At 47.6% G+C, this 26,157-nt stretch overlaps 3 protein-coding genes across 6 annotated transcripts; all 3 read left to right on the top strand.

Moving 5' to 3' along the window:
* Positions 1-6,105: 6,105 nt before the first annotated feature.
* LOC120683345 (lysine-specific demethylase phf2-like) lies at positions 6,106-8,871 on the top strand. Of its 3 annotated transcripts, XM_039965420.1 has the most exons (3): positions 6,106-6,416; positions 7,233-7,287; positions 8,077-8,871. In XM_039965420.1, exons 1-3 carry the CDS (start codon positions 6,183-6,185, stop codon positions 8,511-8,513), a joined length of 726 nt encoding a protein of 241 aa, XP_039821354.1. In that variant the 5' UTR covers positions 6,106-6,182; the 3' UTR covers positions 8,514-8,871. The 3 variants fall into 3 exon arrangements, 1 of the variants encoding a protein (XP_039821354.1); XR_005678773.1 differs by having other exon boundaries at positions 6,109-6,416; positions 6,553-8,871; XR_005678774.1 differs by having other exon boundaries at positions 6,277-7,044; positions 7,233-8,871.
* Positions 8,872-9,483: 612 nt separating this feature from the next.
* LOC120681511 (protein SPT2 homolog) lies at positions 9,484-16,398 on the top strand. Of its 2 annotated transcripts, XM_039963023.1 has the most exons (11): positions 9,484-9,792; positions 10,111-10,182; positions 10,438-10,688; positions 11,097-11,217; positions 11,295-11,369; positions 11,449-12,431; positions 12,579-12,712; positions 12,902-12,991; positions 13,353-14,422; positions 14,562-14,914; positions 15,085-16,398. In XM_039963023.1, the coding sequence occupies exons 9-11, from the start codon at positions 14,224-14,226 to the stop codon at positions 16,216-16,218; spliced, it is 1,686 nt and encodes a 561-aa protein (XP_039818957.1). In that variant the 5' UTR covers positions 9,484-9,792; positions 10,111-10,182; positions 10,438-10,688; positions 11,097-11,217; positions 11,295-11,369; positions 11,449-12,431; positions 12,579-12,712; positions 12,902-12,991; positions 13,353-14,223; the 3' UTR covers positions 16,219-16,398. The 2 variants fall into 2 exon arrangements, with proteins under 2 accessions (XP_039818957.1, XP_039818956.1); XM_039963022.1 differs by lacking the exons at positions 14,562-14,914; positions 15,085-16,398 and having other exon boundaries at positions 9,488-9,792; positions 11,462-11,588; positions 11,680-12,431; positions 13,353-13,889.
* Positions 16,399-19,014: 2,616 nt separating this feature from the next.
* Positions 19,015-25,941, top strand: LOC120683398 (cis-zeatin O-glucosyltransferase 1-like). Its single transcript, XM_039965481.1, has 2 exons — positions 19,015-20,559; positions 25,279-25,941. Exons 1-2 carry the CDS (start codon positions 19,175-19,177, stop codon positions 25,859-25,861), a joined length of 1,968 nt encoding a protein of 655 aa, XP_039821415.1. The 5' UTR covers positions 19,015-19,174; the 3' UTR covers positions 25,862-25,941.
* The last annotated feature ends 216 nt before the right edge of the window (positions 25,942-26,157 follow it).

Raw genomic sequence — 26,157 nt, 5'->3', positions numbered from 1 at the left:
TTGCTCGATAAATGATTGCCCAAGTCATGTCTTTCCTTTAATTGCATTGCAATTGCATCATTGCATATCATCTAGGTACGCTAAATGTGCGACACGTGGAACCGTAGGGCAATGTTGAAGCCGAGCCAGAAGATGGTCCACAGATGGACCAATCCAGAAGACGGAAGGACCGACTGGAGTGCATGCTTGGACTGGGATGATGTCAAGCCGGTGCAAGGCTACAAGCTAACTTAATTGACCTTGTGTCAAACCAAGGCAAGCCCCGGAGCATAACCCCTAATTTGAGTATTCAATGTTTATTTAAGTATTTGTGCATTTACGTTTTTAGGAGTTGTATGGAACCCTAGTATGCATGTTTCTCCCTAGGTACCTATGAGTCTATACTAGTATACAGGTGTTGTTAGTATTGCCATGCTTAACTAGGATCCGGTAGAAGTCGAGTGATTGCTGTCACTCGCGAGCTATAGGTTTCTGTTACTTATGGCAACGTGGCTAGAGAATGAATCAATGAGAAAAGAGAAATGGAGACCGGGCGGAGGTGATTTTAGTTTTGGATATGGAATGGAGGGAAAGTAAGCCTCTGCCTGTGTCGATTGAGGACCGTACCGTTGTTGGCCCTGTTGACCGAGTTTGAACAGTACTAACCACATGCCGGAAGTAGGAGGTAGTCGAAACCGGTAAGCTAATTACCTGATTTGCAACGATACTTTGAATCGCGACCTGCTACTCTGGGAGTGGAATGATGGCGGGTGTTGGAGTGTATGTCGCCTCCGGGTTCTCTGGGAGTTCGCTGTGAGGGGCCCTTCACCCGGGTTTTGGTAGGCGTGAATCAGACGTCGGGGTAATGATGGGAACAGTTGACGCGTGTGGCCCGGCGTGGTTTGCATGTGTCGTGTGAGTTAGATCCACCTTGCAAGGTTAAATCGGATCGATTCGCCGTCTCTCTCGGTTAAGAGAACCTTGGTCACTGCGTCACAACGTAGTAAAAGATTGAATTGAGATTGGAAAGTTGAGATTATGAGATATGACTGTGGTACTCTAAAAAGATAATGTGATCAACCATGCGTGCTCTAGATATTCAGACAAACCTAGTTGGTATTTGTATGATAAATTTGAGCTAAAATATTAAAAGTAAGGATCCACTATTAGTAGCTTTTCAGCAAAACAAACCCAGAGCCAAAAGCCTGCATGTCTAGGAGTCGGCTAAGTATATACCATAGCCGGGTAAGCCTTGCTGAGTATTAGTATACTCAGGGTTTGTTGTTACCCTGTTTTCAAGTACTTATTGTTGGTGGAAGCTGACCAAGATTCACGTCGGTGGGCTCGATGTGACATCCTCCCGACTTCGTAGATCTCGTGATTTTCAAACTGAACTTCCTTTCTAAATTTCCGCTGCACTTTTAACTCTGATAACTTTTATTTAAACTTAATTGTAATACTTTGCTTTGTAAACTTAATTTTGAGAACTTTAGTCTGCTTGTAATCATCTGTGCTCGCCTTCGGGTGAGACTTCCAGTGTTTTAGATCCTTAACCCAGCAGGCTGCCGGATTACACCGTTTTAAGTGCGCGGTGGCTTGATTAATACTTAAAATAATAGTTAGTGCACTTAAGCCGGTTTAATTTGGGCGGTTCTGCTACAATGGAGATCCAATCTTTAATGAGATCATTAGTGCATGCAAGGCTAATCACATATATAAAATCATGGCATTTCAATATGATTGGAATATTGAAGTGATTGCCCAATTTTATACCACTTGCTATTTTGAGACACGTGATGATATGAGATGGGTCCATTGGATGACAGAGGGCAAATGATATAAAATTAATTATGTTGATTTTGCAGCCATGTTTGGATTTGGGAGAGCTGATGCAGAAAGAGTTAGAATTCATCTTAGCTCACCTCTACCCAAAGAAGAAATGAAGAACATGTACTTGCCTGGCAGGGAGTCAGAGTTTGGGAGGGCTAAAGGGCTAATTCCATTCTATGCATATCTTAACAAGTTCTTTAGGAAGACACTTGCTCCTAGAGAGGGTGATGCTCACAACATATCATCATATGGAAAGAATTTGCTATTTGCTTTAACTCCTAGTGAGCCGGAGTTCAGTGTGTTTGATTACATATGGGAGGAAATCAAGTCCATTTCTGAATCCCCTCAAAAGACCAACAAAAGATTTGAGTGTGATTACATACATCCTCCTGTTGATGTCAAGAAGGATTCACACCCCAGACCCACTCTTGCTGAAATTATGGCATCTAGAGAGCAAGCTGCAGCTCAAGGTGAAGATGATGCAGCCCCACATGCTACTACACACACTCCTAGTGCACCATATGCAACTACTCGCTCCTATTCTAGGCATGGTGGCTCTAGAGCTCAAAATTGGGAAAAGACTCCCTCTCCAATTAGAAAAATGGTCAATCTAATTTTTGGAATGTGCAAGTCCACAAATGATGTGGTGCACAAGGAGAGGGAAAGGAGGAAGAAAGACACCTTGAGGCTCAAGAAAATGCGAGAGGCAATATTGCCAAATGATCCTCCCTCACCCATTGGCTCAGAAGGACAGTAAAGTGAGCCTGAAACTATGGAGCAAATGAATGCTAGATATCAGCAAGAAAATTATTGGGGGCAGCTCTATGGTAGTGGGACAACTTCTTATGTTAATCCTACCTTTGTGGACCCCTCGACTGCTCCTTTCGTGCCACATGCAGCTCAGTTTCCACCTCCACCTCCTCCATATGTTGCACCATCCTATGGATTCGATGCTTTTGGTGCTTGGATGTTTGACCAATATGTTGGTGATGCCGGCCAAGAATCTAGTGGGCAAGGTGGAAGACAAGACGATGAGGATGATGATCAGCAGTAGAAGCTCCAGAAGAACTCCCCGGAGACCCTTCTTGGTGATGGATGACAAAGGGGGAGAGATTGTCGAGATTAAAGTTTCCACTCAGATTTCAGAGTTTCTGGTCAGGCAAACCCGGAGGTTCCGGGTTTCCAAATCCGGAAGTTCCGAATTTAGGTGTGGGATGCCACATGCCATGTAATAAATTCGTCTTAGCTCATGTGGACTTGAGAACAAATTGTAATGTGTGCTATTGTGTGGTGAACCATGTTTAGATGCCTTAAATTAAGATGTGATGCTTGTTAGTGTGATAAAAATAAAATGTGTTGAAATGGTGATTTGTTGTTTTCAGGCCAGTTCTGCCTGGCAAATCCGGAGGTTCCGGGTTTGGGCAGACAGAACTGACTTGCTTCTGTTATCTTGCTGTTGTGTGAGATACTTGTCATGTGCATCAGTTATTATATGTTCACACATGTATTTTGCACTCCACGGATGCTAAGATTTAGGGGGAGCTCTTTGGTTTCTTGTGAATATGTGCAAAAGGGCATTTGAGGCCAAATTGGTTCAATTCCATTCAATACACATAGTAAGGGGGAGCTCATACTAAATCTGAGAATTCAAAACTTCAATTGATTATATTTTTTTAAGCTTTAATCGGTGTTGTCATCAATCACCAAAAAGGGGAGATTGAAAGTGGATCTAGGCCCCTAGTGTGTTTTGGTGGATTGATTGACACCACGATTAAAGGACTAACCATCTTGTTGAGTATATGAGCAGAAATTGATTATCATATTCATTATATATATGTGATGTAATGTATCAATGTTCAAGACAAGGGCTCATGTGACAAGATAAATGCTATGACATGATCTAGTATGATTATGATAACAAGTAATGAGTTTTGTGTGAATTGGGATATGTGTTATTGATGAAGAATTCAATCCCATATCTAAATGAATCTTGTTGAAGTATGTGGTACTCAAAATGACAAGTCAAGATATTGTGAATGAGACAAGGTTGTATGCTTAGGCATAGTCTCACATTTAGAGAAACTTGTCATAAAAAATGCATAAGATATTTGATGATCAAGCAAGTACGAAAGAAATGATTTTCATTATAATGGCAAAATCAATGTGAGTTCAAGAGGGCTCTTGAGAATAAATGGATGGGATCGAAAGGCGAGTTTCTAGAGGCTATGTAAGCAATGGCTTGGCATGAGCAAGGAAATCGATAATGATCAAATCCAAAAACTCCAAGAGACAAGGAGAATTTCACATTGAGAAGCATCATTCATTAGAGAAGAAAAATAGTTTGAGAATCAAAATGGATTTCATTGTTGAAGAAAAATAGCTTGAGAATCAAAATGGATTTCATTGTTGAGGTTAATGTGATATAAGCATATATAAAGCTATATGTGATGCAAGGATGTAGAGTTGGAATTCAGAAATGTGTTTCTAGGTACTATGCTTGGAGAAGGGCAATTGTAGTTGTGCCGAGAAACCAATGCTAGGGTGACGAAACGTTCTTTGGATTCAACTTGAAGAATCTTGGTCATGTATGGTGTTTATATTGGCAAGTATCAATCTTTCTAGAATGTTATTGTGAAGAGGGTGACTTGAACTAGTAGTGGATTTCATTCTAAGATAAAGGTTCAATGTCACTAGCTTAAGGAAGATATGCTCAAAGTAAAGAAGCCAAGTTGGATGCAATCCTCAGATTGTGATTGATCAACGCATGACATAAGATGAAAATGAGAAGCTCAAGAAGTTGAAATGTAATTTATCTTTGATCTTGAGTTTAGGTATGCCGTACAATCAAGAGGGATGCATCACAATGGTCTTTGGTTTAGTCTCAGTGCTCAAATAATCCAAGTGAGTTGTGAGAGACACAAAAGGCCTCAAGTGCACATTTGACTGTTCTGCCATTGCAAATCCGGAGTTCCGGGTTTGCAATCCGGAAGTTCCGGATTTGGCACACATGGCACTAATGGCTAGTTGGTTTGAAAACCCGGAGGTTCCGGGTTATAGAATCCGGAAGTTCTGGGTTCTAACTGTCACATAACGGCTAGTTTTATTGGGACTGACTATTTATACCCCTTAGCCCCTCTTTGGTAGGCTGCTGTTCCAGGCATTAGTCTGTGGATTGCTGGTCGTCCCAAGAAACTTGGTAGTCATAGTTGAGCTCTCCCTAATATATTTTTGTGAGATTGTGTGATTAGAGTATATCCTTGTGTTGGCTTGAGAGAGTGAATGCTTGAGAGCACTAGAGAGCACAGCAAACCTTGAGCACTTGAGTTTAGTCGAGATTTGTGTGATTCGCATTTGTTAATCTTGGAGGTGAAGCCTTCTAGACAGCTAGGTGTCGCCGGCTACTCCGAAGATTGTGGTGAGCAACGGCAAGTTTGTTGCAGTATCGATCTTGTGCCACGAGGACGTATGGTTATATAGTGAAAGGAGGAGATAGCTTGACCTTGGGGTCGATATAACCTACTCAACAGAGACTAGGATTCACACGTGGGTGCACGGGGTGAATCTGAACTTCGGTTAAACAAATCGTTGTGTTCATTGCATTTACATTTGTTTTGTGGATTTGAGGAGCTCTCCATTAGACACTTGTGTCTTGGAGAGTTTGTTGTTTTGTGTGTGCAGGATCTGTGTGAACCTGCTCAAGGAACTTCACTGAGCAGACTCTATAATTGGGGTTTGAATTTATATTTATTTACTGGCACTACTTTTATTATGTTCACTCTATTCTGAGTGAACTCAGAATTTTCAGATTTTTAACAAATCCGGAAGTTTCGAGTTCACTCCGGATTTGGAACCCGGAAGTTCCGAGTTTGACAGACAGTGAATTTTATCCGCTGCATTTGAGTGAAAATTTATAGGTGTGTCTATTCACCCCCTTAGGCGGCATTATGGTCCTTTCATCTCTATTCATCACAAAAAAACAAAGAGTATTTTAGGAATTTTACATTTAGCATTGATTTGCGTGTTTGGTTTTAAAATTGTATTTATTTTGGGACAAGCCGAGTATTTCCCTTAGAATAATGCCAGAACATTCTAAGGGCATGTTTGGGACCGTGACCCACAAAATCGCGAGGCTTATAAGCCATAAGCGAGCCAGAGCACGCTTCTGCGATTTTGCCGCGCGTAGTTCAATGTTCCGTGTTTTGCTGCGACGGCGGCGGGAAGAAGCGCGTTAGACGCAACCCGTTCGGCGGGATTGTTCTGCTTCTTCTGCTCAAAAACATCGCGGACACCGAACCAAACAGGCCCTAAGTCCAAATGGCCATCTGGTCTCGCCTCCAAACTGGCCCCCATTCTCTTCCCTCCAGCCAGCCGCGATGCTCCCTCCGGTCACCATCCCTGCCCATCCGCCTCCGCCGTCGAAGTCCACGACAACCTCCAGCCCGGAGCAGCAGCAGGAGCCGCCGCCGCCGCCGCCGCCTGCTCCTCCTTCCGGCGTTGAGTCCGAGGCGCCGCCGAAGAGGCGGAAGGTGGAGGAGGTGGGGTTTCAACGCTCGCCGTACTACACGATCAGAGAAACCGTCGCAAATCTCCGCGGCTGCTTCCTTCAGGTCCCCACTCAAAACCCTAACGTCCTGAGTTCCATTCAACGATAGCAGCAGCAGTAGCCGCTAGCTAGCTAGCACGATCATATTCTTAATTCAGCGCATGTAGGAACTAGGAATGTTTATGCTTGCGATGTTTCAGGGTCGAGCAGTAGAGGACTGGAGGTTATATTGTGCTTGTGAATGAAATTGCGGAATATCCTGTCGACGCTTGAACTGAAATTTCTGTGCTGAGGTGCATGATTCATACTAGTCCTTAGGCGGGTGCTCTTTGTTGTTGAATTTAATGGTCTGATGACAAGTACGTGCTGATACAAAATGGAAATTGAAGCTCACGGGATGGATGTGGTTTTAAGTTATCAGGCTGGTTCACCATGTTTAACGTGCTGGAATGTTTTTGTCTGCCATGTTTCAAGATATAGCACTGGTGATAGTATTGTGCCTCTGAATGGAGTTATGTGAGTTTCTATTGATTCTTGAACAGAAAACTGTTTGCTGAGTTCATAATAGTTTTTTGGGTGGCGTTTTCCTAAAAGTGAAAAATTATGGTATGATGGGGACAAAGTACATACTGAAAAAAAACTGAAGTAAGAGTTCAAGAAATGGATGTGGTGTGGGTCTGCTAAGTAATCAGGTTAGCGTCTGTGTGCCTTTCAATGTTGATATGTGGTATTGTGCTACAAACTTTTTTTAAGAAATATATTAGTGCCTTTTGCCAATAAGAATATCTGATATATCTAATGATTTTTTGCTTGTCATGTCATTGGTTATGAGTAAAACATTAATCAGTTCTAAAATTGATGTGTGTAAATTGTAATGAAGGTTTGCCAAGGAACAGAGTCCCAAAAGAAAGATGCTGCTGTTGAGATCTTGAAAGGTAAGTGATTGACTGTAGACATTCGCCTGCGAATGTTCAAGGCCGGGATTTTCCTTAATCTAAAAAAAGTGTGATTGGTCCATCGTACTGGAACAATATGTGGAATTTCCCAGTGTATTTTAGTGATCATGTTCTGCACTAAAGATAGGGTTATGGAAGAAGATTTTGAACCTTAACCATTTTCTGTAGTCTATCATCATTTTATAGAAAACCATATTTCTCTGTGTGGGTAGTAACATAATTATGGCAGCCTCAGGCGCTATGGCAGTTTTCAGTTCTTCTCAAATGTGTGCAGGCAAATATGCAATCCTCAGTGTGGTTAACCCATCCGAGACTATTAGTATGTTACATTTGATTTCTTATCTACCATGTAAAATATATTATTGCTTTCGAAAGCCAGCCACCTGAGTAACTGTGTTTCTCACATTTATTGTATTTTGCATTTGGTACGTATGGAGTTCTTTAATTATGTGATCTACTCAGCAGCAGCGATCATTTGAAACGAGCTGGTATGTATTGTAACCTAAATGCAAAAGAAAGAATATAACTCTGTATTAAATAATCAGTTAAGGGAAATACACAAATCAGAAGCTTCCTTTTGAAATGCATATGTAAAGGCCAGCAATAATGCCCCTTGTCTTGCGATCTATGTATACCTCTTTGATTATCTGGGTCGTATATTTGAGTGATTTTACACATGGTTTTTTTTCCCATACATATGTGTGCATACAAATTCTTGAGATAATTAAATTTAACTTGTCTGCCTTGTGCTCTTCTTTTGTCTTACAGAGATGAAAGATGTCATGGAATTATCCAAGAAAGCACGGCTTGAACTTTCCTCTGCTGCTGAGCCTGTGAAATCGTGCGACCAACCTGCAGCCAGAGCTCCCGAGGATAAGCCTGCTGGAAATGTTCCATCTGCAGAGAAGAGTCAAGTTCCTCGAACAAGCCTGGCTGGAAATTTCGTGCACAGTACAGGTGGGGATGTACCGATGAAGCCTGATAACTCAGACACTGCACCACATAAATTGCTAGTGGAGACGAAAAAGAGGCTCAGACCAAGTAAGACAACATATCATACAGTGCAGCAGGGTGGACTCCCGCAAGGGTCTTATGTCATCGGTGGATCTCCCATTGGCTGGAATTTTCTCATGTGGCCTGGATGCAAAGCAGTCTACTACGGTTTGACCAAAGCAGAGTGGTTGGTCCGTCGATCTGCAAGATGAAGTTCCATCCTCCTGTCCCAGCAATCTAACCGCTACTTTCATCTTAGATCTTCAGAGGATAACATAGTAGCTGATGCTGTGATTATAAGTAGTAGTATAGAACTGAATAGTACATGACACTGCAGGAAGCTAACCTCTTGAACCAGATCATGGCGAGGTACTGAGATGTATCGGCACTCGGCATCGATACCCTTTTGGAATGTTTTTCTTTTGCTGCACATCAATGCAATCAGATGTACAGAGAATTTTGGTTGTAAACTGAAGGAGCCAAGTGGCCATGACATAGTTTCCGCTCAGAAGTGGATATGAGGAAGAACTTAAGCATATGACAGCGCATTATATGTTCCCTTTTTGTTAATGCGACTCCCTGCTCTATGTGATTATGTTTCCTCCATTTCTGTATCTTGCTAATCATGCTTAACCTGTTGACCGTATTATGAAAGCTTGTGCTGCAGCTGCAGGCTTGTACTGTTCAAGTGCAGCAATGCCACTGCATGAGTTTTTCTTTCTGATTTTTCTGAGAGGAAGGTTATCTACTTCGGCTTGCATCAAACGTTTAATTGCAAAAACACTGAAAAATTTATGTAATTTCGAACCATTGAGAACCTGCATGCTTCTCCTTCTTAAAATATATAGCAGTGCTCTCGCAATCCCTTCAAAAAAAAACTGAAAATTTCAGGATAAACAGGAAACCTTCGCTCCCCTTGTCAAAGAAGACAGGGGGACCAAAGCCCACCTCGGGCTTCAATTCTCGCGCTGCTCGGTGTTGACGGAAGCAACGCTTTTCGGGCAAGGAAACGGTCCGGCAGCGTCCCAGCTCACGATTGGGCCCTCGCAGCATCTGCCAAAACAAGAAGCCCAGTGGCGCCATGCGGAGGTTCCAGAGACATCTGAGCCGCGACGACGTCAGGCTTCTTTAACCCGGGCGCAGGCGAAAAACGCCTATTTAACCGTGCGCCCGGCTCAACCCCCGTCTCCTCCCTGCTTCCCATTTCCACCCAACGCGAGCCAAAAGCCTCGCTGCCCCCACGCCGCCCCTCCTCGCCCCGGAGGCGACCCCCGGCGTTCCCCGCTGCAACCGGCAGCCGTGCCGCGGTTCTGATCTCCCGCCGCCTCCGCCCCGTGCCTGTCCCGGCCTCGGGCGCCACTGCCGCTCCCGCGGACGGCCCGGACCGCACCGCCCCTCGGCGACTTCTGATCCAGCCGCGTCGCGCGACAGCTCGCCGGGCTAGTCCGATCCCCGCGGCCGCCGCGGGACGAGGCGTCTCCGCTCCCCGAGGTGAGGTCCCGAAACGGTGGCTCGAATTCCGTTGGTCCCGATGGTTGCTTTGCCGCCGGGGCGTTCCAGATTCGCCCCGCGGTCCGCAACGAAACCCTAGATGCGCCATTCCTTGCGTCGCGTCTGGGGAGGGATTTGAGTGATTAGATGCCTGGGCTATGGTTTGAGCCCCTTCGCACAGGAATTTTAGGGTCAACCGATGCCGCTTCGATCTGTATTTGGTCCCAATTGGATGCTTGGCCGTTTCAACTTGGGCATTGTCAGAAAGATTCATGGCGATCTCTGCAAACTTATGGAAGTTGTATTTCTCATATTCAGGGGATTCGGGGATTTTGAGGCTGATACGACGGGATCCTGGTGATAATGAGGGGCTACGAATACGAGACCAATGTAAGCTCTACTTTTTACACTTCATTTGTTAAGTCTCGACCACTTATGATCCTTAAAAACGCTATAAATCACAGTTCAAGTAGTGTGGCATGGGAATGTTGGGTTAGTTAACTGAATGGAGAAAAACTGAGGTTGTTAAGTCTCATTTGTGATTTGCTCTGAGGTGGAAAGTAGTAATTGTAATAAAACAAAAAGGGGAACCATAGTATTGAAAATCTTGAAAAATCTGTGCAAATGATGATAATTATCATGCAGGGTTACCATCGAGCAGTGGAGGATGAATATGAAGATGAGTATTATGATCAAGATGAGTACGAGGAGGATGGTTCAGGTGTTGGGGATGAGTATGTTGAGGAGGAAGAACCTCTAGAGGGACAGAAGGAGATCCTTGAGTTGAGAGAACGGCTAAAGGAGCAGATAAGAAGAAAGGCAAAGGCTGCTGCGGCCACCGCAGCTGGCCGTTCTTCTTCTTCACATGATAGAGTTCCTCTAACCAGGGATAACAAGTAAGTTTTATGTAACTATTTAACATTCATCAGCAGCATTTTCTTCTTTGTTTTTTTTCATTAAAAACACACTCTTTGAGTGCATGTCATCCTGAAAATTCAGACTTGCATGGTATATAGTTGTTCCCTTCTGAAATGTCTCCTATCACAGAACTGAAAGTTTCCATATACTATTGATCATTATACTCTTTTGTGAGTTGCATGCCACTGGGGAAATTCATGTTTCACTTAGCTATTATTTGTTTTTGTAGTGTGGTTGTGATGTTGGTGAACCCATTTTCATGGCATGCACCAATCAATATTTGATGAATAAGGGGGACCTTTAGACACACTATGCATATCCATATCCTACCTTACTGTTGTTGTATGGTGTTCTTCTATGTGTATAATATCTTTTTTTTTGTGTAGATTTGGCTCTTTCTTTGGACCATCTAAGCCGGTGATTTCTCGACGAGTGATTGAAGAAAGAAAGTCATTGAAAGAACTGCATAGCACAGTCTCAAGAGATCCAAGGCCTTCTGTAGTACATGTAGTATAATGCCCATTCATGTAATTCTGATTAGGTGCTGAAACAACATTAAATGACCATTTTTTTTCCTTTTGTAGAGGGATATGCCATCCTCCTCTAAAGTTCAAAATAGAGTAAATGGACATCAGCATAAACCAAAGATAGTTAATGAGGTATAAATAATTTATATTCACGGCATTGTTTGCATGTTTGCTACACTGAGCCTGAAATAATGTATTCACAACATAGCAGCTGCAATTTGCAGGTAAAGAAGAAGGCTGAAGCTCTTAAGGATAACCGGGATTATTCATTTCTACTCTCAGATGATGCTGACCTTTCGTCCTCTCCAAAGGAGAAACCTTCAGCTAGATCTTCCTTGTCTCAAAAGGCTGGTAAGAAAAGTTTGAACTTTAATTTCATTAAACAAGGTCTACCCTGTTTCTGTGACAGGGAATGCTGATTGTTGGTTTCTTGATATTGAAGACCGCGAGGTGATGCATTCAGCCGCAAAGAGCAAGGCACCAACAAGTCAATCTGCACGGCTATCAAATGGATATGGATCTAAGAACACATTGTCAACCCAAAGACATGCTGAAGGTAGGGTAGATTCCACAAGAAAGGAGGCTTTCTCAAATAGGGAAAGGGTGGTTTCACGTGACAGTGAGAGGATGCATGGTATTGTTAGAAATGGATCCAACCAGGCAAGTACTAGCAAAATTACAAGCCAAAAGCTTCCAACCAAGGGTCCTATTGCTAATAGGCATCTCTCAAAGGATTTGAATGATCCAGCTCTGAGGAAGGGCAGTGTAGCCTCGAGGCATGAGATTGACAGGCCAAAATCCTCGCAAAGTCAGAGGATGCAGTCAGCTGTTCAGAGACCACAGCTTTCTTCCCATGGTCAGAGGCCACATCAATCGGTGCAGCAGAGGCCACAACCGTCATTGCCGAATAGAAGACCACAGCAGGTGTCGCAGGGTCGGAAGCCACAACAATCATTGCAGAGTCAAAAGACGCAGCAGTCATTGCAGAGTCAAAGACCGCAGCAGTCTTTACATGTTCAGAAATTGCAATCTTCACAAACTCACAGACCTCAGTTGCAAAATAACAGGTCTCAGTCTATGCAAGGGCAAAGGCCTCTTTCTTCGCAGGGTCAATACTCGGAGCAAAGAAGAGTTCAGGCAAATGATAGAGTAAAACAAGTAGAAAGGCAAATTCGACCTCCTTCGAAACCCATGGTAATATTTATTTGCAGGAAACAAATGGTTACGTCTGTTTTATGTTTAATGCTATGCTACACATATTTCTTCTATATGTATGAACACTTATTTGGCCAGGGTAGCTGATGTTTGTCATTTGTTTCTTTATTTTGTCTATCTCCGCAGCCATCTCGGCCTATCTCTTCCAATGGAATACGTGATGATCATGCAAAGAGAAAGCAAGTGGCGAAAAGAAGATTTGATGAAGATGAAGATGAAGATGAGGAGAACCCTTTTGCCATTATCAGAAATATGTTCGGGTATTGTCCTTGATAAAGTTCTTTCATATTGTTCGTTTGGGTCAGTTATATTGAGTGTCACCCTCTATAAAAGTATGTTTTACTAAACATGGTTGTCAAACTGAGCAAACCAAGCATTATTTGACAGCAATGGCTGTTCCAAACATTGCTTAAAGATAATTGGATTCTAATTTTTGGCTTTGACTGCAGGTATGATCCTAGAAAATATGTTGGCAGAGATGAGGATGATAGTGACATGGAAGCAGATTTTGCTACTATAGAGAGGGAAGAGAAAAGAAGGTATTGATTTTCTGTCTTAGTTTATCCAGTCGTACAAATTGAAGAAAAGTGTAACATGGTTATTTCTGTGGCAAACTGGCAATATATCGAATATGGTTGTATGCTTTATGCTTAAATTTTGCACTGCCAGCACAGATGATTAAAGATAATTTTTGGTATCATAGTGAGCCATTAGGTGGTTCTGTGGGCTCAACCGTCATCTATTCGATTACATGCTAGGGTTATTCCTGTGCAGTGTGTACTCACGGACTAGACACACTTATGGCATATGCATTGTTACGCATTCCTTGAGGTTTCCCTGGCTGAACGTCCTCTTTCTTGTATCTGATTTCAATTTTGATTGATATTGCTTCCTTTTCAGTGCAAGGATTGCTAGGCAGGAGGACGATGAGCAACTCCGCCTGATTGAGGAGGAAGAGAGACATGAGCAGGAGAGGAAGAGGCGAAAGATGGCGGCACGGGGTCGATAGTAACCGAGAGTGGCTCCTATACACTTCACCTTTGGACATCACTCGGAGGCCTTGTCGCCTGAAGACAAGCCATGGTCAATCAGACCGCCACTTGGCGGGCAATTCTGATGGACTGGTGCGTTGCAAACAACAACCTCAAGCGTTGCCGTGAGGATTCACAGGAAACAAATCAATCAAGAAAACCGGCAGGTGAGCAACGCAGGGCGTCTTGGCAAAATGTTAGTCGTAGTGGTTCCTGAACCTGACATGGACCTTATCTAAACTCAGCGTCCCATCGAATTGGACTGCATGATTTCTTCTGACCACACTGATTCATCTTGTGAGCCTCCAAAGGATGCCTAATTCAAATTGTTGAATTTGTTTGGGTGTAGCAGTTGTGTAATAAACGATATGTTCCAATTCAAATACAAATTTTGCACATCAGGTCAGCCGAGCATTTGCTTTTCTGGCAGCCTACTCTGGAGATGAGGGGAATGAGGGTGCTGCCTCTGGTGTCTCCCGGTCTGGTCGAGAGCCAATCAGATGCTTCGAGCTGTTTCCTTTGCGGAACGCCTCCGGGACTCGAATACGGAGACCTGCAGGCTACATTGATGAGCGACGGAGGTGTTAAGAGTTGTTGTTCGTCTCCAATAAGGTTTGGCTGACGACAGCAAGGAAGCTGCAGAATAAAAAGGTCACGGCCCGATAAGGACTCCCGACGTATCTCTCCTGCCGTCGTCAACCTCGAAGCCTCACGTACGGGTCACGAGTCGAGTCGCCGACATGGCAGGCGTAGTGGAGAGACCGAGCGGAGGGGGAGACGACGCGGAAGGCAACTACCCGGTGGGGTTCCGGTTCAAGCCGACGCTCCGGGAGCTCGTGGAGTTCTACCTCCTCCCCAAGCTGCTGGACAAGCCGACCGTGCCCAACGACGCCGTCATCGAGGCGGACGCGTACGAGTGCCACCCGGAGATACTCACCAGTAAGCATCTATCACCTGACCTGACCCCCACTGCTAATCCTCGGCCGTCCTCCTCCTAGTCCAGCAATGCAGCACCTGCGTACACTTTCACACTTTGCCTATGGGATATTGTGCTGATCACACGGCGCGTACTACGCAGGAAGGTACGAGGAGAGGGGCGCGGACGACAACTGGTACTTCCTGTCGCCGAGGAACCGCAGGTACCCCGGAGGGGACAGGCCGTCGCGGCGCACGGCCGACAACCGCGGCCGGTGGAAGCCGTCGACGGGCCAGTCGAAGCCGGGGGCCAAGGCGAACAAGGGTCCCAGGAAGAACCTCAGCGTCGGCGCGATCGAGTTCACCGAGAACACCCTCGCCTACTACGTGGGCGAGGCCAAGAACGAGAACGAGACCAAGACCAAGTGGCTGATGCACGAGCTGACCGTCCCGGAGCTCGACAAGGAGAAAGCTCCCGAGAGCGCGGCCGCTGAACAGCCCAGAGACAACATGCTGGTCAGTTCTCTCGGGGACGAGTCTAGTACTCTACTTTACACTTCTGCAATTTTGAAGTTCTCTTTCCCCGGTCTTTCAAAATAAAAGAGTTTGGGTTTTCTTTCTCCCCTTCAAATTTCTTGTTTGCATCTAATGGATGTCTTGACTTGAGACTAGCTTTATCCTTGCAGTTGAACAGGTACGTCATGTGTAGGATTTACAAGAGCCCGTTGAAAAAATGGAGAGAGGCCGAGGACGAGGAGGGCAGCACCAGCTCCGCCTCCGCCCCCGCGTGCGACGAGCCGGCGCCAACTTCGTTGCAGCCCGGGCCGGCGCCGGAGACCGTCGCGGAGACATCCTCGGCGCGGGCGACGTCGAGCAAGAGCGCGGGCAAGAGGCAAGCCGTGGAGCAGCCGAGCGGGCACGCCGCCAACGCGCCGAACAAGCGGGCTTCGTCCCAGCGGAGGATGCCAGTAATGCCACCGGGACCGCCACGGCCCACGACGCACGCGAACGGCGGCGGCATGCGAGTGCCGCCGGCCGGAGCCGGAGCAGCAGGCTACTACCACAGCGTACCAGGGCTGCCCCCGCTGCTGCAATGGCCGCCGCCGCCGATGTACAACAGCATGCAGGGACCAGTGCAGCTGCAGCGGCCGCCGTTGACGTACGTGCCCAACGGGCAGAGGCCGCCGGTGTTGAGGTTATGCCCGCCGCACCGGGCCGCCGCTGCAGCCGCCCCCAACTCTGTTGGTCGGACGGTGATGATGCGTCCACCGAACCTAGCAGCCAGCCAGCCGAACCGGCCGCCGCCGCCCTTCCCGCGCCCACCACCAGGGCAGCAGCTGCGGTCGCAGCAGCAGATGGAGGACATGAAAGCGCACGAAGAGCGAGTGCTGTGGCAGCTGCTAGCTGAACTGAAATCACCGCGAGGCAGCGCGTCTTTCGCAGGGCAGCAACATGTCAGGCCGACGGCGTCCACGCAGCCAGCATGCTTCGACGAGAGTGCCAATCTCCGTCATCCTGCGGGAGCAGAAGCCATGGTCCCTCGCACCCAGTTTCCTGCGCCTCACAACTTCTACCCTTGCAGCGGCTTCAAGCAGCAGCAGCAGCAATCTAGTAGTCCGGCGGCTATCCCAGCTGCCACTGTCCCTCCTGGCGCCGCTGGGCCAGTTAATGTAGAGGCGACGCCGGCGGCTGCCGACGCGCCCGGTAAGCTGTCGGTGCCAGGAGATGCGAACGAAGAAAGCGCCAAGGGAGACTGCTACGGCTATGGCAATCAACTTTTTGAAGATTTCTTCGCCGATTTGGCCCCTCTGAAGAATTGAAGATATTGGGGATGTCTATATCACATCCGGACTTTTTTTTTCCTTCTCCAATTTTTTTTTTTTGAAAATGCTATGTATCCCCTCAAATAAAGCCAGATTTGAGGCTTTGCGCGTCGCTCAGATGTCTCCACTTATCTTCCTCTGTATCCTTTCTTTAAAAAGAATATTTCATTCTAGTCACCAATATTCTCTATACTATTCTCAGTTTTCCACACCCATCATGCTCTGTATCTCTATATACCACCTGCTACGGAACCCACGCACGCGTCTGTTTTTTCTCTTTTTTAATTTCACTTGACACCCTCCCCTCTCCATTCTCTCTCTCCCCGTCCTCTCCTCCGCCGGGCCCTCCCCTCCCTTCCTCTCCCTCTTCGGCGGATGCCCCTCTCCGGCGGGGGGCCCCTCCCCTGCTCGATGGGCTGCTGCGGCCGCGGGGCGCGCAGGCGGGCGGAGACCGCGGTGCGCGGCCGGGCGAGAAAGCCGGGCAAGTGGGTCCGACCTCAAGCTCCCTCCTCCCTCCGCAGCGAGTAGATCTGACCTCGAGCTTCGCCAGCGTCGAGCTCGGCAGCCTGGAGCTCCGCCGGTGTCGAGCTCCGCCGCGCCGAGCTTGGGCGGATCTGGGCATGAGCTCGAACTCGAGCGGTTCTGCTCTCTCTCTCTCCCGCCGCTTCCGTTCGACGGCGCAAGGCGCCGTCGGCCGGGCAGTTGGAATGGCGCGGGCCCACGCCACAGCCGCGCGTAGTGGATGTTCGCTACATGCGCTAGATTTGGCGTGCGCGAGCTCCTAAGCTACGATAGCGGGAGCGGTACCGGAGACCGCTGCCTCGTTTTCCTCTATGCGCGTACTGGAGGAACGTTTAGCATTCCCCAGTGCGAACAGCCTCATGCGCTCAGCTCACGGTCGCTTGCACGTGCTCGTGCTCGTGCCAAGTGCCAACTGCCGACACACATGCGCTCAGCTCACGGTCGCTTGCACGTGCTCGTGCTCGTGCCAACTGCCGACACACATGCGCTCAGCTCACGGTCGCTTGCACGTGCTCGTGCCAACTGCCGACACAGTGGCTCAAGGTAGATGATTGTAGTTGTAGCTTCCAAACTAAAAGGAGCCTGTACAGTGTCTCATAGAAGGTTGTTGTTCTTGAAACTGTTCGACGGCGAGCAACAGAAACATGCACGCCCTGTAGCAGAAAGAGAATCGTGCAGGCAACTGCCTTTTCGCGCTCCCGTCCAGACGCAAACGCCCCGCGGCCTGGCTGGCTTGCGCGGCACAGGTCGGCCGCTGGGCCGAGTCTGATCTGACGCCGACGGGGCAGGGCACCGGCGGCGGCGGCGGGCGGAGGATAGCGCGCGGCTGCCTGCGCCCGGGACGATCCGGACGGAGCCACCCTGGAGTTTCCCGGTGTCCCCTGCTGCGCAAGACGCCACCAAAGATATCACGTCGCAGCCGCCGTGATCGGCCGGAACTCCGCCTCGGCCCCTTGGCGCTTTCCATCAGCGATCACCTCGCCGTCATCGTTTTGTCTGTCTCGGGAAACGGCTCTCGATCCGACCGAGCAGCACGTGACAACAAGGCTCGGAGCAGAGATCGCGAGGCGTGCCCAGTGGAATCGCCGGGAGCCACGGGAGAAATCGAGGCACGCGGCGGGAGCGTGTGTGGGGTGGGGGCAAGGGCAGCGACGGGCGACGGCGACAATCTCCCGTTCCGTAGCGAAGCCGGCGCGCGGCGGCGGCGGTTGACCGGCGGAACGCCGGGCCAAACGCAAACGCGACAGCGCAACGTTCATGATCATGATGATGCTGATGATGTCGAAGGATTGTACTCGGTGATTGGTGGTGATGCACTTTTGCAGTCACTTTCCCTGAGGTCCAAGTCCGAGACTACTCCAAACCTACTCCGTCGATCTTTCACGGAGCCATGGCGTCTGCAACTGCAGCAGTGCACTGTGCACACAAAGTCAGCTTACATTCCCTTACGACGAGTCGCTCGGACGATAGCGAACATTACTAGATCGTGCTCATCTCAAAGCAAGAACGACTAATAATTCAGATTCCCCAAATGATGAACAATTATGCGATAGATAGAAGCAGATCAGAAGCACAGCAAGGGATGAGCTTGTTTTCTAGCTAGAACTGTACGTCATCGGTTGCGTGGCCACTTCCCTGACCTGTTCCGTTTGAGCCTGCGCTGCAGAGGATCACACCGGCCGGCCGTCGTTCGTCACCGATGACGAACGCGGGCCGCCTGCGCCGTCGCTGCCGAGCTACGATGAGGTTTCTATGAAGAAAAAGAAAGGACGCGCACCCCTTGGAACAAGGGATCCGTTTGGTTTGTCCCTAGAAAATCCAGAAAGCACTTTGACCACTTATTAGGGGTGTTATATAAAGATAATTTACAAAACCAACTTCAGAACCCCTGCGCTAGAAATCCTGAAGAATCTAACGAGGTCTCTGATCGCGTAATTAGAGAATAGTTACTGTAGCATCACTGTAACCAATCATGATTAATTACTGCTATTAGATTCGTCGCGAAAATTTACACTCATTTCTAAAAGATTTTGCAAATAGACTTCATTCTAAACTTAATACATAGAAAATTCCCCGTTATAGAAACTCTACAACGGAAACCAAACAGGACCAAGATCCCAGCGGAGCTGAAGCCACCATGACAGCGAGCCATGCACTACTTGGTCTGATTTGTCAACCTGAATGCTACGGATTGGTCACTCACTCACTCGAGAGTCGAGATCGAGCATTGTTCAAGAGTTATCCCCTGCGATCCGGTGACGATATTTCCGATGGAAATTGCAGCTGCAGCCGCATCCCGAAGGTTGGCTTCCAGAAATGCTGCGGCGTGTGTCTATATATAGCCCATCGGTCTACAAAAATTCTACGCCACTGGAACTGGAAGTACACCTGCACTGCACATACAGATAGTCTGAACTCCGACAGGCCCCCCATGGCAGTTGACGCGCTGGAATCGGTTGCCGTGGTGGCCGTGCCGTTCCCGGCGCAGGGCCACCTGAACCAGCTGCTCCACCTGTCGCTGCTGCTCGCATCGCGGGGGCTCGCCGTGCACTACGCGGCGCCGCCGCCGCACGTCCGCCAGGCGCGCGAGCGCGTCCACGGCTGGGACCCCAGGGCCCTCGGCTCCATCGAGTTCCACGACCTCGACGTCCCGGCGTACGACTCCCCGGCCCCGGACCCGGTGGCGGCCTCGCCGTTCCCGAACCACCTCATGCCCATGTTCGAGGTCTTCGCGACCGCGGCGCGCGCCCCGCTCGCGGCGCTCCTCGGGCGCCTGTCCACCACCTACCGCCGCGTGGCCGTCGTGTACGACCGCCTCAACGCCTTCGCCGCCACGGAGGCGGCGCGGCTGGGCAACGGCGAGGCGTTCGGGCTGCAGTGCGTGGCCATGTCGTACAACGTCGGCTGGCTGGACCCGGGGCACCGGCTCCTGAGTGACTACGGCCTCCAGTTCCTCCCCGTCGACGCCTGCATGTCTAAGGAGTTCGTGGATTTCATCCTCCAGGTGGAGCAGGACGAGCAGGGCGCGCCCATCGCCGGCGTGGTCATGAACACGTGCCGCGTCCTGGAGGGCGAGTTCATCGACGTGGTTGCCGCGCAGCCGCCGTTCCAGGGCCAGAGGCTTTTCGGGGTCGGGCCGCTGAACCCACTGCTCGACGCGGACGCCCGGACGCCGGGGCGGGCACGACACGCGTGCCTGGAGTGGCTCGACGAGCAGCCGCCGGCGTCCGTGCTCTACGTCTCCTTCGGCACGACGTCGTATCTCCACGCCGAGCAAGTCGCCGAGCTTGCGGCGGCGCTTAAGGGCAGCAAGCAACGGTTCATCTGGGTCCTCCGCGACGCCGACAGCGCCAACATATTCGCCGAGTCCGGCGAGAGCCGGCACGCCAAGTTCCTGTCCGAGTTCACCAAGGAAACCGAGGGGGCGGGGCTGGTGATCACCGAGTGGGCGCCGCAGCTGGAGATCCTGGCGCACGGCGCGACGGCGGCGTTCTTGAGCCACTGCGGATGGAACTCGACCATGGAGAGCCTGAGCCACGGGAAGCCGGTGCTCGCGTGGCCCATGCACTCCGACCAGCCATGGGACTCGGAGCTTCTGTGCAAGTACCTCAAGGCCGGCCTCCTCGTGAGGCCCTGGGAGAAGCACGGTGACATCGTGCCGGCAGAGGCCATCCAGAAGGTCATCGAGGAGGCAATGCTGTCAGACAGCGGGATGGCGGTGCGGCAACGGGCCAAGGAGCTAGGGGAGGAGCTCCGCGCTTCGGTTGCGCACGGTGGGAATTCGCGCAAGGATCTCGATGACTTCATAGCGTACATCGCGAGGTGAATGTGTGACCTTCGACGCATGTGGGGGCAACAACTTCACATAGGGTGGTTTGAACAGCCCAAGGGATTTTCAAATATCTTACTACTATTTGGAGAGACTTCTTTTGAAGCCTTCACGTGAAGCCTCCGGCTTCTTTCTAGGCCTTCATGTAAAATCACATAGGATTCTATGTGGATGCTTTAGAAAAAGAGAAATTCTAGCGGTGGATTCTAGGTGGACGTCAATCAATAATGGTAATCATCATTAATAATAATAGCATTTGAGTTTACTTTGTTTTATACAATTAACCACCTGTGCTATTATAAAGAATTAGTCTAAGATCACCCCCTATATCTATATCTTAGTTACCCACATCTGTTATTATAGAAAAAATAGATCTGGCATGATTTAGATCATATATCAATATTTTAATTATCCACATCTACCCTTACAGAAAAAAATTACATCCAACCTAATTTAGATCTTTCAAAAATTTAAGTTTATAAAATAGTACCAGTTATATATCTACCCTAAATATCCTTCTTAATCTCTTCTCCTTATTTATCAAAGAATCTATTCCAAAAAACTCATCAAAAAATATATATACATCTGTCTATGTACTGTCGTCCTTCCCAAAAAAAAATTGAGCAACATGCTATGGTTCTGGCCTAGATGATTGACACTAAAATAGAGCTGGGCTTACTAGCATATTAGTCATGATTGTGATGTTTACAAATTAAAATATATTTACTCATAAAAGAGTCAAAAATATATTTAAATTCTATCTATTTTGGTGTCTAAATAAAACTATATTTGTGTATCCCTTCATTCCGAATTATGTCATTTCAGTTTGTTCTAAGGTTTACTTTTCTATATGTTTGATCAAATTCATAGAAAAAATTTCATAAATATTATTAAACTAGGTTCACCGTATAAACTAAAATATATCTTGGGATATATGTTTCCATAAACTTAATCAAACTTAGGTGATTTTTCTTTAGAATAAAAATAAAATAAACTATAATTTAAAATAGAGGAACTTTAAATTACTTGCCTCTTGTTGCACGATCCACTATACAACATTTATAAGATGTAGTGGTTAACATGAACCTTTTTGTGACTTGTGACTTGTCAGTGGCGGTTTCTAACGAATCCTGAGCTGACCCATCAACATTCTTCCATCTCAACCTTTATTTCCATCATCATGTTAAAGTGTTTTCAGCTTGCTCCCTTCTTGTGGATTCTTGTCCTACTTCTCTTTGCTTTTAATCATATGCTTATTGGACTAATCCACTTCCCACACTGTCCCCTAGCATCCACCCTTCCTAATCCAGGGCCCATGGACTCAGGTCAAATGTATGCCCCCAATATCGTGGCCCATACCCTAATGGCGTCCCTAGCCTTCAACGATCCCCGCCAATGGTGAGCATTATCACAAGAGGTGATGATCCGGAGTTCCAGAGTACGAATTCGACATATGGTGAGAACCGAAATTCAAATATATTGTTGGTAGCATATTTAGTTCTTTGGCGTGTCCAATCTTTTTGGACAGTTTTTTCTACGGAGTTAATATTGATATGGGCAGTGAAGATCTGGAATGACTATATATCGCGCGTGTGATGATTCAAGGATCCATCGCCTAAAGCTGATTAGTGGACCGACGAGATTGATTTCCGCCCAATAACATTTTTGATGGTAGCATGTAGCAAGCAGGTTTGCTATCCATATCCATATATATGTGCATGTGTGGTACATACTTAGAGTATATACGGACGCATGCATCCATGCATGATGCAAATTTACTATGAATTATTTGTTTTTATTCTTCTTTTTTCCTTCCTTTTTCTTTCTTATTATTTTGTTGCTTGTAGTTTTTATTTTTTCTTTCGTCTTCTACTGTGCATGAAGGCTGGTCATTGTCAGTGTACTATTTTTATTTTTCCTTTCTCCTTCTCTCTTCCTCTATCTCCTATTTCTTATTCCTTTTCATATAACCAATGAAAATCTTTCATTTTTTCTTCCATTATTTGTTTTCTCTCTTTAAACATATTTTTCTTCTATTTTATTTTTTGCCTTTTATTTTCAGCTTTCTTCCTTTGTATTTTCGGTTGACATTTTTTGGATTATATTTTTTATTTTTTTCCTTCATTTATTTTGTATCCTAATTTGTTGTGTGAGCTCATATGATTCATTTTTAAATTTATTTTTTCTAAATTTAATATAAAATTATATGTTTAAGCACTACAACACTTAGTATGTTTTATTAGTAGTTAGTATATTTTTTTCACAAGCATATTTAGCATCTCGATCCATTCCAAATTTGATATTACTTAGTATATTCTTTTCACATGAAGATTTATTTCTTTGTATTGTAGATTTATAAATTTATGTTATTATATATATATACATATTTGATTGTATTGTAGATGTATTTATCTTCATGTAAAATTATTTTTCTGCATGTAACCAATTTGTCTGCAACTCTAAATTATCTATTCATTTTTCAGATTAAATTATTCCATACTTTGACTCATTTGTTCGTGATATTCATTTATCATTACTATTCTATATAATCAAATGTTCACGATGTTTAATGTTTTGTTCGTTGTACATTATTATTTGTATGTTATGTTTAAATATTTTATTCGTAAAAATAATTATTTGTTCCCCTTATTCAGAATTAATTATTCTGTATTAAAAAATATTGTTTGAAAAATATCGTGCAAATATAGTCAAGTGTGGTTTTGTTTTGAAGATCTTGCCATAAAAAAGATAATGATGTAATTCAAATCTAATTTGGATACCTGTTTAGTAGTTATAGTTTTTTGTTTTGGATTTTGCATGCATATGGAATGACATCATGATCATTGTTTTTTCTGCATGCATGCATTCAATCTCTCCCTTTCAGTAGCTGCTAACCTCTGCAAACAGTCCGTGTCACTATATTACTAGGTTTACACCCCATCTAATCGGTTAAATTAATATTTTCAGGTGATGGTTGATGGAATTGTGGCCTACGGTGACATATAGCCACGCCCATGACGAACCCCACGGTCCACAGATTTTACGCTCTGTTTAGTTCGCGAAAAGTTTTAAATTTTAGTACTTAGTAATTTTGTTGTTATTTGGTAATTAATGTTTAATTATGAATTAATTAGACTTAAAATTTTTATCTCGTGCTAATCAGTTAAACCAGTTATTTTTCTCAACTGCATTTAATGCTCCATGTATGTGTCCAAAGATTCGATGTGATAGATACTGTAGAAATTTTTTTGGAAACTAAACAGGACCTTAGTCCGAAAAATCCTACTCCTGCAGATCTTCCTTGCAGAAAGATCATTGGACAACAGCACAAAAATTGGACCGTTCGTTTGTCTTTATGGGTGGGTGTGGCGCTTGAAAGTTTGTCTACGACCACAATGATACTCCAAAAAGTGAAGAGTTTGCTGTCTTATCGCTTCCTCTGTTCACTGCTGCTGGACAGTAAAGTTCAGATCTTCAGAATATCAGACGTGTTGGCTGGCTATTGCCAATTGGCAAAGATGTGGTAATCGCAGGGGAATCTTCTTCCGCCATGTCGATGAATGGCTCACCGCCGAATGCTGTGTACTACGGGCCTTTTGGCACGGCTCTGTCCGGACGGGCTCCGGCTTCTTGCTACAGTAATAAGCACTGTGCTCCACTGTAGATTGAAGCGGGGGCTCCGGCTCCTTGCTACAGCCAACGCGGGGGGGTTGAAGCCGCCAAAGCCACAAATGTCTGGCTTCTCCGGCTTCAGTGAACAGTGTCTACAGTACTTCAACAGTGCGGGAGCCGGAGCTGGCCTGAGCCGTGCCAAACGAGGCCTACATATACCCTGCCACTCTTCTGCTCATCTGCACGACAGAGCAACACACAAAGACAATGATGGCGGAAGGTAGCGGAGTGGACCCAGTCGCCGTGGTGGCGGTGCCGTTCCCGGCGCAGGGCCACCTGAACCAGCTCCTGCACCTGTCGCTGCGGCTCGCGTCGCGGGGCCTGCCCGTGCACTACGCGGCGCCCGCGGCGCAGGTCCGCCAGGCCCGGGAGCGCGTGCAGGGCTGGGACGAGGCCGCCCTCGGCTCCGTCGAGTTCCACGAGCTCGGCATCTCCGAGTACGCCTGCCCGCCGCCCGACCCCGCCGCACCGTCGCCGTTCCCCTCGCACCTCATGCCGCTGTTCGAGGCCTACACCGCCGGCGCGCACGCCCCGCTCGCGGCCCTCCCCGCCAGGCTCTCCGCCTCCCACCGCCGCGTCGTCGTCGTGCACGACCGGATCAACGCGTACGCCGGCGAGGAGGCCGCGCGGCTGCCCAACGGCGAGGAGTTCGGGCTGCACTGCCTGGCCGCGTCGATGCTGGTCGGCGAGATGGACGCTGGGCTCCGGCTCCTGCGCGAGCGCGGCCTGGTGTTCCACGCCGCCGGCGCGTGCGCACCGAGGGAGTTCTTGGAGTACGTCGTCAACCGCGCGAGGCCGTCGAGAGAGATCACGCCTGGCGCGGGCATCCTCGGGAACACATGCCGCCCGCTTGAGGGCGAGTTCATGGACATCGTTGCTGACCACCTGGCCGCCGACGGCAAGAGGTGTTTCGCCGTCGGGCCGTTAAATCCACTGCTCCACGGGGACGCGCGGAAGCAGAGCAAGCCGCGGCACGAGAGCCTGGACTGGCTGGACAAGCAGCCGCCGGCGTCGGTCCTCTACGTGTCCTTCGGCACAACATCGACGCTGCGGACGGAGCAGGTCGCAGAGCTTGCAGCCGCTCTGCGTGACTGCAACCAGCGGTTCATCTGGGTGCTGCGCGACGCCGACCGCGGCAACGAATCCGCGGACCACGATGAGAAGCACAGCAGGCACGCGGAGCTGCTGCCCATGTTCACAGAGCAGACGCAAGGGAGGGGCCTGGTGATCACCGGGTGGGCGCCGCAGCTTGAGATCCTCGCGCACGACGCCACGGCGGCGTTTATGAGCCACTGCGGCTGGAACTCGACCGTGGAGAGCTTAAGCCACGGGAAGCCTATACTGGCGTGGCCCATGCACGGCGACCAGCCATGGGACGCAGAGCTGGTGTGCAACTACCTCAGGGCCGGCATCCTCGTTCGCCCCTGGGAGAAGCACAGTGAGGTGACTCCGGCAGAGGCCATCAGGCAAGTCATCGAGGCTGCCATGCTTTCTGACGAAGGAATGGCTGTGCAGCAGCGAGCAAAGGTGCTCGGAGAGGCCGTCCGTGCTTCCCTGGCTGACGGTGGTTCATCGCGCAAACACCTGGATGATTTCATTGCTCATATCACAAAGTAATTAATTGGTAGTTTTCATAGATAAAAGATAAATCGGTCTCTATATTCATCTGGTGGATATATACAGCTATGGTTACTAGAGTTCATAAATCCTAAACCTCAAATGAGAACACTAAAACACAAGAAAGAAAATTCTAAAACAAAAACAATAAGAAAATTAGAAGATTAAACTTCAATTTTCTTCGCTCCTATTTCATCCTCGCATAGTCTTTACGCAACACCAAATTGATGCCATTGAAAAATCAATTGGTAGTTCAAAGAAATTAAATTTTATCAAATATTTAAAACCTTTACCGC

This window comes from Panicum virgatum, chromosome 7N (genome assembly GCF_016808335.1).
Source record: "Panicum virgatum strain AP13 chromosome 7N, P.virgatum_v5, whole genome shotgun sequence".
Classification (NCBI taxonomy): domain Eukaryota; kingdom Viridiplantae; phylum Streptophyta; class Magnoliopsida; order Poales; family Poaceae; genus Panicum; species Panicum virgatum.
Note: the sequence above shows the minus strand (reverse complement) of the source record. Positions and strands in the feature narration are given on the sequence as shown.